Here is a 15,011-nt window from a genome sequence, read left to right as displayed (position 1 = left end):
ATTTCGCAAGGAAAACTAAGTAATTGAAAAAGTTCAATGCTTAGTTGCAGATTTGTTTTTTTAACAATAAAAAAATAATTAAATGAAATGAACATGTCATCCAAATGGATCTTGAATGGACATGCGAGCATTTGGTGAACTTGCGTTGCATATTCGAATATTCAGTATTTTAATACGCATTCTGAGTATTTCATTTACTAAATCAAGTATTTTAAAATTGAAATTAAGTATTTCGCAAGTAAAACTAAGTATTTCAAAAATTTCAATTAGTTGAGAATTTGTTTTTTTTAAATAAAAAATATTTAAATTCAATTTACATGTCATTCAAATGCATTGGGAATGATGAGAGGAAAGAGAAGATGACCAACAAAAATTGATATTTATATAATTTTTTATTAATTAAAAGGATAAAAAGGTAAAAATATATAAAACATGTAGTAAAAGCTAAATTGGTCTTTTGTCAGGTATTAAAATACAAAAAAAATTGATTGGTACTGAATCTTAAATAAATCATTGATAGATGTATTTTTCTCCGATTCACCCTAATAATAAACTGCTCGTAGATTTTTTATAATTATTTTTATTTTTTGCAAACCCTTCATTTGAATTCAATATTTTTTTAGCTTCACGCATATAATCACTAAAGCCCTAGAGAACCCATTTAGGTGATTGTGATTTTGAATTCGCAGAACTGCAGAAAATGGCTACGCTAAGGAATCTGAAGATAAAGACCTCAACGTGCAAGAGAATAGCGAAGGAACTTCACTGTTACGAGAAAGAGGTGGAAAGAGAGGCAGCGAAAACTGCTGATATGAAGGCGAACGCCGCCGATCCTTTTGACATCAAGCAGCAGGTCAGTTCTGGCACGGTTCGTGTGTTTAATTGTTGGGATGTAAGTGTGAGATGGTGAATTCCAAATTTAGTTTGAGCTGTAATACTGATCCACGACCGGGGACCTGCAATGCGAGCATTCATTTCAACCACTCAAATTGACCCGAAAAAGAAATAATAAAGTCGACTTTGAGTTGTCTTACAAAATTGCTTGATTGTTCTGTTTTGTAATGTCGGATCAATTAGGATGCTATCATGTTATTCTAGTCTATGGGTTCCGCCTTCCTTCATTTACATTTGAATCTATGTGAGCATGTGAGGTCTGTTTTAAGGACTTGTTTCGAGGTTGGGTTCTCAATTCCAATAATTTCGATAGCATTATGCATCTGGGATGGTTGTCATTTCCAGATTTAAAATTGCTATTTCCAGTGATTTCGTTTGATGTAGACAAGAAATGTGAAGGTCCATCGGTGCCTTGGGTTGTTGAGACTAAAGAAGAAGGTAATTGGAGTTAGCTCACTAGCCAAGGGATTAGAAATGCAATGTGCACAAAGTTTAGAGTAGGAAATCTAGTACTTTCTCGAGCATGAAATTGCATTCTGCATTTCTCAGCGATTTTCTTTGTGCATTAAATGATCACGGTGTCTATTTAGTGCTAGATGAAGGTAATTTTTGAAGATTGGAACCAATATGGGGGTGTCTTCATAAAATACAATTCGAAGATATACATGTTCACGGGGGTTTGTCATCGATGGAGAAGTCCTAAGATTAGGATTATTGATTTTATTTTTGTGGCCTCTTGGATTGTTTCAAGATTATTCGATATTACTTTAAAGGATTGTGTATGTTTACTGGTGGAGGTAAACGATGGATAGGAGTACAGTGCAGCAGATTTAAATAGAAGTTTGCGCTCACGATTCATATTTTACAAGTAAGTGTGGCAGTTTATTGAAAATGTCATAGTTGAGGCAGTTAAGATTCTAAGAACTTTGACGTCTGTTGAGTTTTTAGTTTTGTATGATTTTTTAGGATGAAGACGGGAAAGGTGGGTGTGGAGGAGAAAAAGAAATTTATGAGTATAATTTTTGTTACTGTTCGTGTCGAATCTTGGGCGAATGGTATTTGACCCTTCTGACTAGCTAGTTGTAGCAATAAGTCATGGTGATTAAAATAAAAAGAAAGACTACATATAAATCCATGCCTTATGCAGGGTGCACGGGACTCAATCAAGTTAGTCAGTGTCTGAATTATGAATTGTGGAGGTGTTCCTTGACAGAAATTTCGGTTCTTCTGGCTAGACAAGTCTTGAAGTTATCATATCTTTTCCTGTTTGCTTATTTTTAAAAAATAATGAATGAAAACTTCCTTTTCTTGATGTATTTAATTCAGGAAAATGTTCTAGCTGAGTCCAGGATGATGATACCAGACTGCCACAAGCGCCTGGAGGCTGCTCTAACTGACCTTAGAGGATTTCTGGTGAGTGGTAATTTTTATTTTTATTTTTATAACAATTTTTTGTTCTTTTCTTGATACTGTTAATTGTTCCTCCTCCACCTTAGTCAACATCAGGTGGAAGCAGTCTTGCATCTTAAAAGTCAACACATGTGGAAGATTAAGGTTAACTAGGAGTCTAGGAGTTTTACTTGAACATGTATTAGGTTCTTACTAAGTGGCCAAGTATTGTTGTTGCCATCCTCGTATGATAGCGTTTTCAAAATTTTCTTAAATCAAAGTCGATAGCTAGTTTGCATTTATTTTACGGACCATCCTGTATCAAAATGATTTTATTTTCCTGGTTCAAATTCTTTTGGTATTGTACAAAAACAAAGATAGGGTAAAAAGATAGCTTGGTGATATGTGTTTTTTTTTACCTCACCTCTCACTGTTCCCGGGGTGTCTCAGACTTTTAAAATTAATCGTATCATGTCTTTGTTTGAGTTTTTGTGATTAATATTTGTTAAGATTGAAACTTAAATTGAATTGGATAAATTTAATTCCAATTCAAAAGCTATTCACATCAGCTGAATTAAGTTCTTGAGAGTTGTATATATAAATTTGAACAATTATCCTCCTTTAAGCTAACTTTGGGGTGAAGTTGGGCTCAATTCTCAATCTTAACTTGATATCAAATCTCAGGTTCACCGCTATGTGTTGGATTACCCTTGGGCCACCAGCTAATGTTTTGTAAACTTCACATTTCGGTTGTTCATTCTTAGACGTGAGTAGAGTGTGCTAGAATCTAGATGTCTCGCATTGGCTGAATTAAATTATATATCAATGCTTTAAATGGCGGGAGGTGGTAGTGGGGCGGTTAGTGACCGCCTAGGAGGTTGTTTTTTAAGCAAATTTTTATGGGTAATTATATATAATAATGCAATGTAGTTACAAATACTCATAATTTTTTATGTAATATATGTAATTAAATAATGTTTATGCATAAAAAAAACTTCTTATAACATAATACAATATAGACAAAGTACAAATAAATATATAAATATAAACTAACATGATAATTAAGGTGGTGGCTGATGACGACAGCAGTTGGAGACGGTTTGAGGCAGGTGGTGGCTGATGGTGGAGTACACTTGGAACCAAAAATAAATACAAAAGAGAACAATATATATTTTTATTATATTTAGGGTTTTTGAATTGATTGATTTTGACTGATTTTAAAATTATTTGACTTTGACAGCCGTCCGATAGTCTCGGACTGCCTATATAGACCGCTTTAGACCTCGACCACCATTTAGAATACTGATATATATGGGTGCCTAGGTGGCTGCTTCGACCATCATTTAAAACACTGGTATACATGGACGTGATCAATCCTCACTTTTGAGCTAGTTTTTAGGATAAAGTTAGGACAAGTCCATAATCTTAACGATATTTATTAGTTGAACTTTGCTCAAGAATGTAGGTTTATGTGTTCATGTGATTGAAGTTAACTTGGGTCTATTGCTACTAGGAAGTAACCGTGGTTTGATTCCCCAATTTACTTTATGCTTGGCGCAACGCCACCCCAAGGTTTCAACCTGTAGAATGCCAGATTTCCATTTCTTGAACTTGGTTCCAAACTTTAACACGAAACCTATTTCACAGGTTGAGCTCGAGGAGTCAGACCCAAAGGAAGCCCCAGAGATCCAAGATGCTCGAACTATCATTTCCGAGATCGAACACATATTCCAAACTTCAGAGGCTTAGATGGGAAGCTCGGTTTGTTTCTGTGTTATAGATTGATTTACATTGGGATTCAACCATAGCTTTTAACATTTGGATGAGCTCAATACTTCCTGCTTCATGTGTGTTTTTTTTAATAAAAAAGCTCGTGTTGCATTCAAGCTTATCTTCAGTATTAATTATATTCCTAAACCAAGTGTGTTTTTGGCATCCGCTTTCTTGGATTGGGCGAATTTTCAGAAAGATTTTCAGTCTGTTGGGTTCTCTTTTCGTGGAATCATTTTCTACTTCTGAAAATAAAACTTTTACATTTTCACTTTCTTTTCATTTTCTTTTCCCCGTGTATATATTTTGATTCTTTTCATATCCCCCCAACTTAATCATATTTATTATGTAAATTTTCAATTCTCCCTTAAAATGTTTTATAATTACATTATATCTTAAAATATGGTATAAACTAATGAAATACCATATTAACGCATTTTCTTAGTGAAGTACTATAAGAAAGAAATGCCTCCTTAAATATTATGATCAGATTTCCAATATATATTGAACTTCAAAAATATATTTTTGGAAATATCTGTAACAAAACTAAATGCTACTTTCGCCGACCATGAACCGCGCTATTCGTAGAAATCATTAAATCAATTTGTTTTCCTATTTGTTTATGTCATTTTTAATTATTATTTTTAGCTTTAAATAGATAAATATATATTATACTATATATTAAAAGCTTATTTCTTACAATATTATTGCAGTCCTTAAGTTTTACTATGAATATATGCATTTACATTATTCACTGCTACTTGGTTTTAAATAATATTTTGCCACTAAAAAGATTAACAGCTTTCTTTATTAAAAAAAAACAAGAAGTCGCTAAGTAGCAAAAATTGACACAATAATATAAATATTTTTTATTATACGAATGAAGATGATTGAAAGATAAATTTCACATAATAACTTTCAAAATATAACAATCTAAAAGAACTGTAGTTACCATCGACCTAAAATAATAAATGAAGTCTCTGGGAGAGAGTGGAGAGTCAAGGTTCGTTGGCAAGTACTTCCTTTCTATTAGTGCCACCGGAAAGGATGAGACGTGAAAACACCCGATCCAATTCCGACCTCGATATGTGGAATCGTCTTGCGCCATATGTTCTTAGCAACAGGCTTTCATGGTTTTCATGTGATTATCGTATATTAGGGAAGGGTTTCTCTCTTGAAAACCAACTATTCCCTAAGGGTGGTTCAACCACGTGGAAACGCTCTTTAATGCAAACAACCTATTCAAATTAACTTCACTCGATTGATGGTCGGCTCCATACTGGATACAATCGATAAAGGAACCGGAACATTACGACTTTAATTTCTTGAATAAGGAAAAATATAATCTACCTCGGAAAAATGCTTTCGAAAAGTAAGTTTAATAAGGACTCATATTCAACAACTCAACTAAACAACAACCTTTAGTGCATTAGACCTGGAAAACTCGACCGAAGGTGCTTCCAGCCCACTATCCTAAGCAGATAGGGTCCTATCTTGTGTACATTTCTCTCAAAGCATGGTTCTTACTTCACTCCCCCCTTTGAGCTCGTCCAGTAGGACTATGCAATAGCTCTCATATAATGAGTCTCTAAATGTGAAGTAAGTCTCTTTATTTTAGTGGTGAAATTGAATACTTGAAATTCAATTTTCTTTGTAGTCCAACTTGGTATATGTATGAATTCATGTTGTCAGTCTATTTTCATTTGACTTCAAGCCGGGATTCATTTCGAGAAAAGCGTTTGTTTATAAAATCGACTAAGTTTGATATATGTATGCACTTATCATGATATATTTTGGTAAAATGAAACTATAACAATCAATATTCCTTAACTTCATACATCAAGTTTTTTTAAATATAAAAATTGGATACCCTATTTTTTTGAGTACAAAGAGAAGAAGATCCGAACTCTAGTACAAGGACACGAGACAACGAGTGAACTACTTATCCACGTCTCGTACCTTCATTTTATTTTACCAAAATTTTAATTTTTATACGTTCGATTTATTATTATTATTATTATTTTTATTACGAAGTATAAAATACACGTGTGCGTGCAGTTTACGAAGTATAAAAGAGCCATTAGGCCGTCACCATACGATACAGAGATTTCGAGCGCTAGGGTTTCACTCTCGTTGAACATACGCTTGCGAGGAGGCACGAGCATACTCAACAATCATACGAAAATTTTAGTTTTTTTTTTTTATCGAGATTATTAATCGTATCTTCAAGCGTTGGTCGCGATCCTTTTTTATTGTTTGTAATTTATTCGTGTAAATTTGAACGGTGAATTTTGAGAAATATGCCACCTAGAATGACCAAGAAGACTCCGCCTGGACCAGGCAACAAGCGGGCTGCGCGGGCCGCTTTAACGACGTCGGTGAACGTACAAGCGCATACAGAGGAATCCAACGTTAAAGCGGAGGAGGCTGAGGAAGATTTGCCACCTGTTACTACCCAGCGAAAGGTAATGGAGCTTGGAGAAAATGTGAAGGCGGCGGAGAGTTGCTATATCTCTCCGAAGAGTAAGTAAAGATACTTAGTTATGAATTCGATATCACTTATCTTTTTTGCTTTTGTATTTTGGTTGTCATGTGTGTTCATTTACAATTTCGGGACGTTAGATATTCTGATGCATGATTAGGTTTCTTTCTGAGAGTGCGATATGCAAGGTTGCTGAACATATTTCCTTGGGCATTTCGTTTTGTGCCTGTTCGCCTGTAGATTTCGGGTGACGATTTTCTTTCTCTTGGTGGGTATTGGAATATTGGGGTTGCAATTCATTGTTTGTCTATCCAAAATCAAGAAGTATTATTTTTTTAACCACCCAACCAATTTATGATTCAGGATTTTTGGGTCCTCATGTTATAATGCTGTGGCTTTTCTAAAGATTTTTCTATAAATGATACAAGACTGGGGTGAGAAATTTATCGAGTTTTGAATCCCAAGTTGGGGTTTTGGTGTCGGATAGGTTGCGAGAGTTTTAAATTTTGCACTCAAAAGGTCCTATGTGGTTAAGCTGATGTCACACGTCGAGTATGCATCTATTATTTCCTCCCTGAGCAAAAAATCGGCTGACAGTATAATTAAAAGTTTGGAGGATAATGGAAATACCGGTAGCAAAATGTAGTTTGATTAACATTTTCCGTCCCAATAATCATATTCTCTAGGTCATTACTAATTTTCCTAGACAAAAATGTCTTTTTTCATTGTGCTGATGCCACGTGCAGAGCACACATCAATTATTTCCCTTACAACTAAAAACTAGTTCGAAATGTAGTTGTAAAAGGCTAGAGATAACGGAATTACCGGTAATCATAATATAATTTACTTAACTTGTCCCACACCATACAATTGTATTATCTAGTTTTGACTTATTTCTACAGTAAAAGGTCCTTTTTTGTTGTGCCGATGCCATGCGTCAAGCACGCGTCAATTATTTCCCTTAAACTAAAAAATTATCCAGCGATGTAGTTGAAAGGCAAGAGGATAATGGATTTGGCTGTAGTCATAATATAGTTTTCTTAACTCCTTTTATACTATCTGACAGTCAGAGCCATTCATCTTCTAATTGTTCTGTTATCTGGATACGATAAGTTCCAGTTAAAAAGTGCTCATGAATTCTTTGTTTTTTAGAAGAAAAATTGATTTCTCATTTAAAATTTTTTGATATTTACATAGATTTGATGTATCGTGTTCGATATGTTGAGATGCTTAGAAGAGATTTTCTTGGAAGTACATTTATGTTATAATTTCTTGTGATGGTATGCAATTTCTTTTTTAACCAAGGTTGAGATTTCTTATCTGAACGATGAGAATTAGTAGCATACACACGGAATTCCATAGGATAAAGCAATCAATAATAATTGGATATAATCTCTCCTTTTGTGTTTCTCACAATTGTTGACTGAATTCGCATACAACTTAATTAGATATTCCATATAATGTAGTTAAACATTGAAAGGATCTAAATAATCACAATTTAATTATCTACCCTTTCCTTCGTGAAGTTAAAGATTGAATGGTGTTTCACACGTTCATATGATTTTCCAGCTGCCTTTTTTCTTTCTCATATACCCTTTCTTATGAAGGCAAGATGAATTTAAAATTCGAGGGTTGGTGTCCCTATCTTTTTCTGTTAGCGGAATAGCTAGAACGTGAAGGTTTTAGTTCTAAAGACGTGTTATTTGAGCGTTGGAGGATTTGGCCTTCTTTTCTTTTACACGTGTATCTTGGTTACATTTTAGAAGGATTTTACTGATTACCGCAAAGCAGAAGTGGATTCAATCTCCTGAGTGTCCTCTGGATATCTATATCTCACTGTTTTTACATGGCAGAGGATGTTGATGCCAGAGAACTTGTTGGTGAGTATGAAAAAGATGAAAGGATAGATTTTGAGGATAATGACCCTGGATATGAAGCTGAAGAGTATGGCAGTGTAGATTATGATGAAAAGGAGATTGATGAAGATCATACAGAAGGAGACAAAGTGGAGGAAGAATTGGATGAGGCAGATATTGGTGAAGATGAAGAAGAAGATGTTGAGGAGGAGGAATTGGAAGATGCAGCCGAAGAAATTGAACATGAAGAAGATGATGAGCGTGTTGGGGAGGAGCATACTGAGATGATTACTGCTGCCGAGGAAGAAGAACACCACGAGCTTGTCAAAGAAAGACGCAAGAGGAAGGAGTTTGAAATTTTTGTTGGGGGACTGGACAAGGATGCTACAGAGAACGATCTTAGAAAAGTGTTCAGTGAAGTTGGTGAAGTCACCGAAGTTAGACTTCTGATGAATCCTCAGACTAAAAAGAACAAGGGTTTTGCATTCTTGCGTTTTGCAACTGTGGAACAAGCAAAACGAGCTTGTGTGAAGCTAAAAAACCCTGTGGTACTTTCTTGATAAGTAGTTGTCATGACTCATTATTTACTATTTATTGGGTCACTTCTTAAATACCCAAATCTCCAGGTTAATGGCAAGCAGTGTGGTGTTAGCCCAAGTCAAGACAGTGATACTTTATTCTTAGGTAACGTGTGCAGGACATGGACAAAAGCAGCTGTAAGTAGATTGTTTATTGTTAATTGGCAATATGTTTTCGGAAAATCTCTCAATTCCTGCTAACTGCTACTTGGTGTGCTTCCAGTTGAAAGAGAAGTTGAAGCATTATGGTGTAGAGAATGTTGAGGACTTAACATTGGTCGAAGACAGTAACAATGTGGGGATGAATCGTGGTTTTGCGTTCTTGGAGTTCTCCTCACGGGCTGATGCCATGGATGCTTTTAAGCTTCTACAGAAAAGGGATGTGGTGTTTGGTGTTGATAGGCCTGCCAAAGTTTCCTTTGCAGATTCATTCATCGACCCTGGTGATGAAATAATGGCTCAGGTACATAAGTGGATAAGCTTTCTACTTGGCTAAAGGGGTGGAGTTCCCTGCTTAATTAAAGCTTTATTTCCATCCATGCTACCATTTGTAGCACGTGGCAATTATTGATCCGAGAAACATCTCTAGTGGTGTCGTCACAAGTATCTTTCTGTTTTGAATTGGCCCTTGGACACTTTCAAGCGATTTACTTAGTTTCCAATAGTTGTTACGAGTTGGTCTACTCCCGACTTGATTATAACTTGTGCTGTGGAATAAAAAAATGAAGATGGTGATGAGAGGTTGGGCATCTAGTTTGACCAGTATATATATATATATATATATAATGAGAATGATCCTGCATTTTTGTAAATAGCATGCACTCGCACCCACAGAATAAAGAAAAAAATTTGTTCGGGGTAAATTTTATGCAATTAAAGTTCTGTATTTCTCTGTTTATTCATTTCTTGGGATTATGGGTCGACTTATTTTGCATGTCGTTTTAGATACCTTTCTTGAATATTGGATGCTTTACTGACTTTGCAACATAATTTCAGGTCAAGACTGTATTTATTGATGGTCTTTCTGCTACTTGGGATGAAGATCATGTTAAGGAACTTCTTAAATTGTATGGGAAGATTGAAAAAGTAGAGCTTGCCCGTAATATGCCATCCGCAAGGCGAAAGGATTTTGGATTTGTAACATTTGACACCCATGATGCGGCTGTGACTTGTGCTAAAAGCATCAATAATGAGGATTTGGGTGAAGGCAAAAATAAGGTTGCTCCTCAAACTTTGCTGTGGGTTTTTTTATCGGTACTCCTGTGTTTGAGCTGTGTTAAATTGCTGCATGTTTCAGGCAAAAGTTAGAGCTAGATTGTCCAGGCCCCTTCAGAGAGGCAAAGGAAAACATGTTGCTCGTGGAGATTCTCGACCTGTGCGCAGGTCAATTCGGGGTGTTAGGAGTTCATGGGGTCCTGTTCCTCGTAGCCTTCCTCTTCACAATTCTAGAGGAAATGGGCCTCGTTTGGCATCTGTGGTTCATCGAGGATTCACAAGGCCGGCAAGCATTCGAGAAAGAAAACCTGTTATGGCTGTTCCTTCAAGGAGCAGACCCATGCCACCCTTGCCCAGGTCTTATGATAGGAGACCACCTGGTATGCAAAAGTTTCGAATGTGTTAGAAATGCTTTTTCATTTTATGCACTGTTTTCTGATATTTTCTCTTTAGTCCCACCATATCCCAAAGGAGGTTTGAAGAGAGACTATGCTCATCGTGAGGAGATTCCACCTCCTAGAAGTAGAGCTCCTGTAGACTATAGTTCCAGGGTTTCTTTGGATAGACGTCCATTGTACAAGAATGATTATTCTCCACATGGATCAGGTTACCCCGATTTGCCTAGAGGTGGTACGTCTCACTCTGTGAGAAAAGCCTACGTTGATGATGGCTACAGTCAGAGGTACGAGAGGCCACCTCCGGTTTACCGTGAGGTGCGTGGACGTGAATATGATTCTATGTCTGGGTCCAAACGATCATATGCTGTTATGGTAATTGCCTTAGCCTCTTAGGCATTTCTCCGGAAATCTCATACAATTCTCGTACCATGATAATTCCGAGATAAGAAAATTAACACTGACATTACATTCAAGGACGAAGTACCATCACGCTATGGTGAGACAGGAGTGCGTCATTCTCGGGCTCGTTTGGATTATGATACAGCTGGAAGTGTTACTCATTATGGGGATGCTTACGGTGATAGGTCTGTCAGTTATTACTTTTTTTTGGTTTGTTAAAAAAGCTGTTATACTTCCTTTTCACGTTCCTTCTACATTCAGGCTTGGAAGATCAAATCTAGGATATGGTGGAAGTAGAAGTTCCATGTCTGGTCATGATTCTCATGGGCTTTACACTGATCGCCAGAGTATGAGTTACAGCTGAACTTTGTCTCAGGATTTAGACTTAATTGAATGAATTTTTTTAGTAGTTAATCTGACACTTATTTTTACACTAGTTTTTTTACTGCTATTTGTTGTGTATCTCAATGACGGTATTTGAGGAATAATGATTAATATTATTCTCCTTGCAGGCTCATATGGTGGCCGTGATGTTAGTGGAATGTACTCACCAAACTTTGGCGGGGGTTATATGTCTCGTGGGAATGATGTATATTTGTAATCCCTTTTATCACCTAGATTCTCGTATTCATTTCTTGAAATTGTCTTCTTACGCATGATTCTCTATGAAATTTGTAGGTTGGTGGTAGTTCTTACTCATCACTCTATTCTGGGCGCGGTTTAAGTGGAAATAGTTATACAGGAAGTGGAGGCTCTGGATCATATTATTGAGGTATGTCTTTTTCTTCATGCCATTACTTTTTCTCCTTTATTGGGTGAAGCAGAAAAAATATTATATTCTCTGGGCTGGTTTCGATTTTAATCATGGTGCGGAGTTATGGTTATGTACCGTCTTCCTAAGTGCTGCACTTGAAGGGTGAGGAGAATTATGATCATTCTTGACATTGTCCGTGGCAGAGTTTTGAATTGAGAAGAGGCTGCTTAGGATGTGGATTGTTTGAAGTTATGCACTTGGATGCTTGCATTTCATGCGGAAGCATGAGTTTGATCTTATGCGGCCTCTTAGTGGGTTGAGAAATATGTAGGCCTTGGATTGTGTACCAGACTATTTAAGATCTGTGTTTGGATATTTTAATCATCCTGTATATTTTCTGCTTTAAGGTATTCTGACTTTCTTGGAAATTAAGGAAGACTACATATCAGTTTGTGGACGTTTAAGGATTCTTGTTTTTTGGTCCCTATTTGAACTGCAAGCGAAAGAAAGTGATTTATTTGTTTAATGGGTGACACTATGGAAATTGTTGAAAGGGGTGTGACATTTGGCTCCTCACGATCTTGAGGCATTATATGCTTGAACAAAATTAGACGTCATCTGGATATGATAAAAATGGATTTTGAGTTAATGTCTTTGAAGTTGGGCTTTCTACATTATTAAACCACACCAATTGTTCCTTCCAAATTTCTATGATTTATAGATGCAAAAGCTTGGGAGTAAGATAATGGACAAAACCCCAGTTCTTTATGTCGGCAATTTAGCCAAAATTGCTCAAGCAGTGAGCTTTGACCGGACAGGATTTGCTCATCAGTGGGTTTGGATTTTCTTTTTGTTTGGTGCGCCATTAGTTTGTTGAAACGAACTTATTACTTGGACGATTGGTTTCCCATTGTTTTCAGTGATGTGTTATTTTACTTTCGCCTGCATCAGATATTGAATTTACTAATGCTTAAACTGGATTAAAGCACCAATGTTTCGTTAATGACATTTGATGTTAACCGCTATGGCTATGTTATTATGCTTGAAACAGTTTCATTTCATTGGATCGTAGTGAGATTGACTGTAAAACGTGTCTGAATAACAAACTGATCGACACCGAAAGAAAGAAACATGAAAGCTTTTAACACGTTTTACGTGTCAGTGATGCCTTTCCTTGGGATGGCCTTGTGTTCCTCAAGATGAAGTCTGAGGAACTTATGAATGCGAGTTTAGTGCTAATAGTTTTTGAAAACCATTGGTTATGGTATTGGATGTTGATGCTAAGTGGATGGGAAATTGGTGGTGTTGGAAGCTTATTTCGCTACCGAGTTGGTACTTCTATTCTTTAGAAAGGGTCCCCTCCCCAACTTCGACATGTGCTCACAGCAACCCTGCCAAAATCACATTGTGCATATTTTGGTTAGTCAAGGCTTGATTCTGCCCATGATTATATTTTGTTGAAAGTGATGGTATTCCATGCCTACTAAAGCTTCCAGAGCATGACATATGCTCACCAAGTTGTGTACCAAATGGATAAATTAAAGAACCTTCTATGAATTATACATGCCTTAATGAGTCGTATTCCAGATTTCTACTGGTAGATTTGCACTATGCTCTTGATGAATGATTAAAGTTTGTAAATTTCAAAGATTGGATATTGATGCAGGAATATGTTCTTGGCATGTGAAAGAAATGGAACGCAGATTTAGAAGTTCCAAGAGTTCCGATGGGAAGTTAGGAAATACTACTTTTATAGTATCTGAGTACAGTAGTTTGAATTTTACACCAGAGAAAAGATTGTCTTCCCGTGCATAGGAAGGAACTTACAAACGCAAACGAGGATATTGAGTCAGGAAGAATAAGATCTGGAGACTTTGAATAAATGCTTACAAGAATATGGTTGTGCGGAGTTTCTTGAAATATGTTGACATACCTTGGAGTAGTCACACATAGGAACTTCTCTTCTTCTGCTTCTCACGCATTAGTCGTGCAAGAAATCGTGGATTCTACATGTTTTGAACTTACCTTCTTAGTTGTGCTTTGAGACGAAAATCATGCTCCTGTCAACGAGTTCCTTCAATCACTTTTCCGCTACGGCTTATGATTTTTTTTTCATGAACTTGTTCTAGAAACCCCTCTTGCGTCTTGTACTCTTGTTTATCCCAGAGAGCAATCCTCCCATCACCGCTAGTGAAAGGCCAATTCCTCCACATCTTTCTGAAAATTTCCGCCCGATTTCTTGTAATTCCAGAGGGCAATCCTCACCCTAAAAGCCTTAGCGCAAAATAGAATCCAGCTTTGATCCCCAATCTCATTTCATCCGAAACAGTAGGTATCCCATATATCGTCTATTATAATGAGATATCTCCTTTCCTTTAAAGTTTGTTATAAACATATTTTTAGCTCATTTTCACCCTTGTCATGCATCTCATCACTCAACATTTTCATGGAATACAGAATACCTGACAGGATATTTCGTATGAAATACGATTGAGAAACGACCCAAGTACGAAAATCTAATTGACATATGACTGATATATCATTGTAAATATTTGTTGCCAGAGTCGTCAACTTGCCAATACCTCCCATACCTATGATCGAGACAACTGCAAGTGCCGATTGTTGCCCCATAAGATCTTCCTTTATTTACATAAAGTGATGTTTGAATCCCTCCATTATATTCTTGGGAGCGAGTCTAGATGGACCTGCTCGAAAAGAATTATGATGTTGCGAATCATTAAGGACCCTTATATGCTCAATCTTCACAGCTTCTTCCGTCGTGGAACCTCAATTTGGAATTTGTCACGTATTGCACTTGCATATGAACTTTCTTGGATAGGAACAGATGATTGATTTTGCATATATCATCTTGGTTTTGCACTCATTTCCCTCTGTATATATAATCATACTAGATTTAAATTTGTATTATACGATGGTCTACGAAAAAAAAAATTAAGTAAGAAGGTTTGCCTCGATCACTTAAAGTAGCACATTTCACATTTACCAACAATCATAAATTTATGGCGTTTAATTTTTTTTTTTATAAATTCAAAATCCATGCTCAATTTACAGTCTTCAATTGCAATAGAAACCGGAGTTGATAAAGGAGCCACCCATCGTAGATGAACGATTATTTTGACCAATACATTTTCTCATAAAATTAATCGCGAAAACAATGTAAATGCGTTCAAACCATCGTAATTACTGGATGTCAAAAAAATTTAAAAAAATGTGTTCTAAAATTAGGTCGATTCGGTAAAAAAAAATTTATGAAAT

General features: G+C 36.2%; 2 protein-coding genes across 5 annotated transcripts; both read left to right on the top strand.

Moving 5' to 3' along the window:
• Positions 1 to 592: 592 nt before the first annotated feature.
• LOC140970665 (tubulin-folding cofactor A-like) lies at positions 593 to 4,262 on the top strand. The gene is made up of 3 exons (XM_073432488.1): positions 593 to 853; positions 2,221 to 2,307; positions 3,931 to 4,262. The coding sequence occupies exons 1-3, from the start codon at positions 701 to 703 to the stop codon at positions 4,030 to 4,032; spliced, it is 342 nt and encodes a 113-aa protein (XP_073288589.1). The 5' UTR covers positions 593 to 700; the 3' UTR covers positions 4,033 to 4,262.
• Positions 4,263 to 6,142: 1,880 nt separating this feature from the next.
• On the top strand, positions 6,143 to 14,410 carry LOC140970662 (uncharacterized). Of its 4 annotated transcripts, none has more exons than XM_073432485.1 (12): positions 6,143 to 6,576; positions 8,389 to 8,939; positions 9,018 to 9,107; positions 9,193 to 9,432; positions 9,966 to 10,187; positions 10,267 to 10,564; positions 10,638 to 10,954; positions 11,057 to 11,166; positions 11,243 to 11,328; positions 11,494 to 11,570; positions 11,660 to 11,753; positions 14,392 to 14,410. In XM_073432485.1, exons 1-11 carry the CDS (start codon positions 6,354 to 6,356, stop codon positions 11,750 to 11,752), a joined length of 2,307 nt encoding a protein of 768 aa, XP_073288586.1. In that variant the 5' UTR covers positions 6,143 to 6,353; the 3' UTR covers position 11,753; positions 14,392 to 14,410. The 4 variants fall into 4 exon arrangements, with proteins under 4 accessions (XP_073288586.1, XP_073288585.1, XP_073288584.1 ...); XM_073432484.1 differs by lacking the exon at positions 14,392 to 14,410 and adding an exon at positions 14,298 to 14,316; XM_073432483.1 differs by lacking the exon at positions 14,392 to 14,410 and adding an exon at positions 11,939 to 12,384 and having other exon boundaries at positions 6,144 to 6,576.
• The last annotated feature ends 601 nt before the right edge of the window (positions 14,411 to 15,011 follow it).

This window comes from Primulina huaijiensis, chromosome 2 (assembly GCF_012295235.1).
Source record: "Primulina huaijiensis isolate GDHJ02 chromosome 2, ASM1229523v2, whole genome shotgun sequence".
Taxonomy (NCBI): Eukaryota; Viridiplantae; Streptophyta; class Magnoliopsida; order Lamiales; family Gesneriaceae; genus Primulina; species Primulina huaijiensis.
This window is presented reverse-complemented; position numbering and strand designations above follow the sequence as displayed.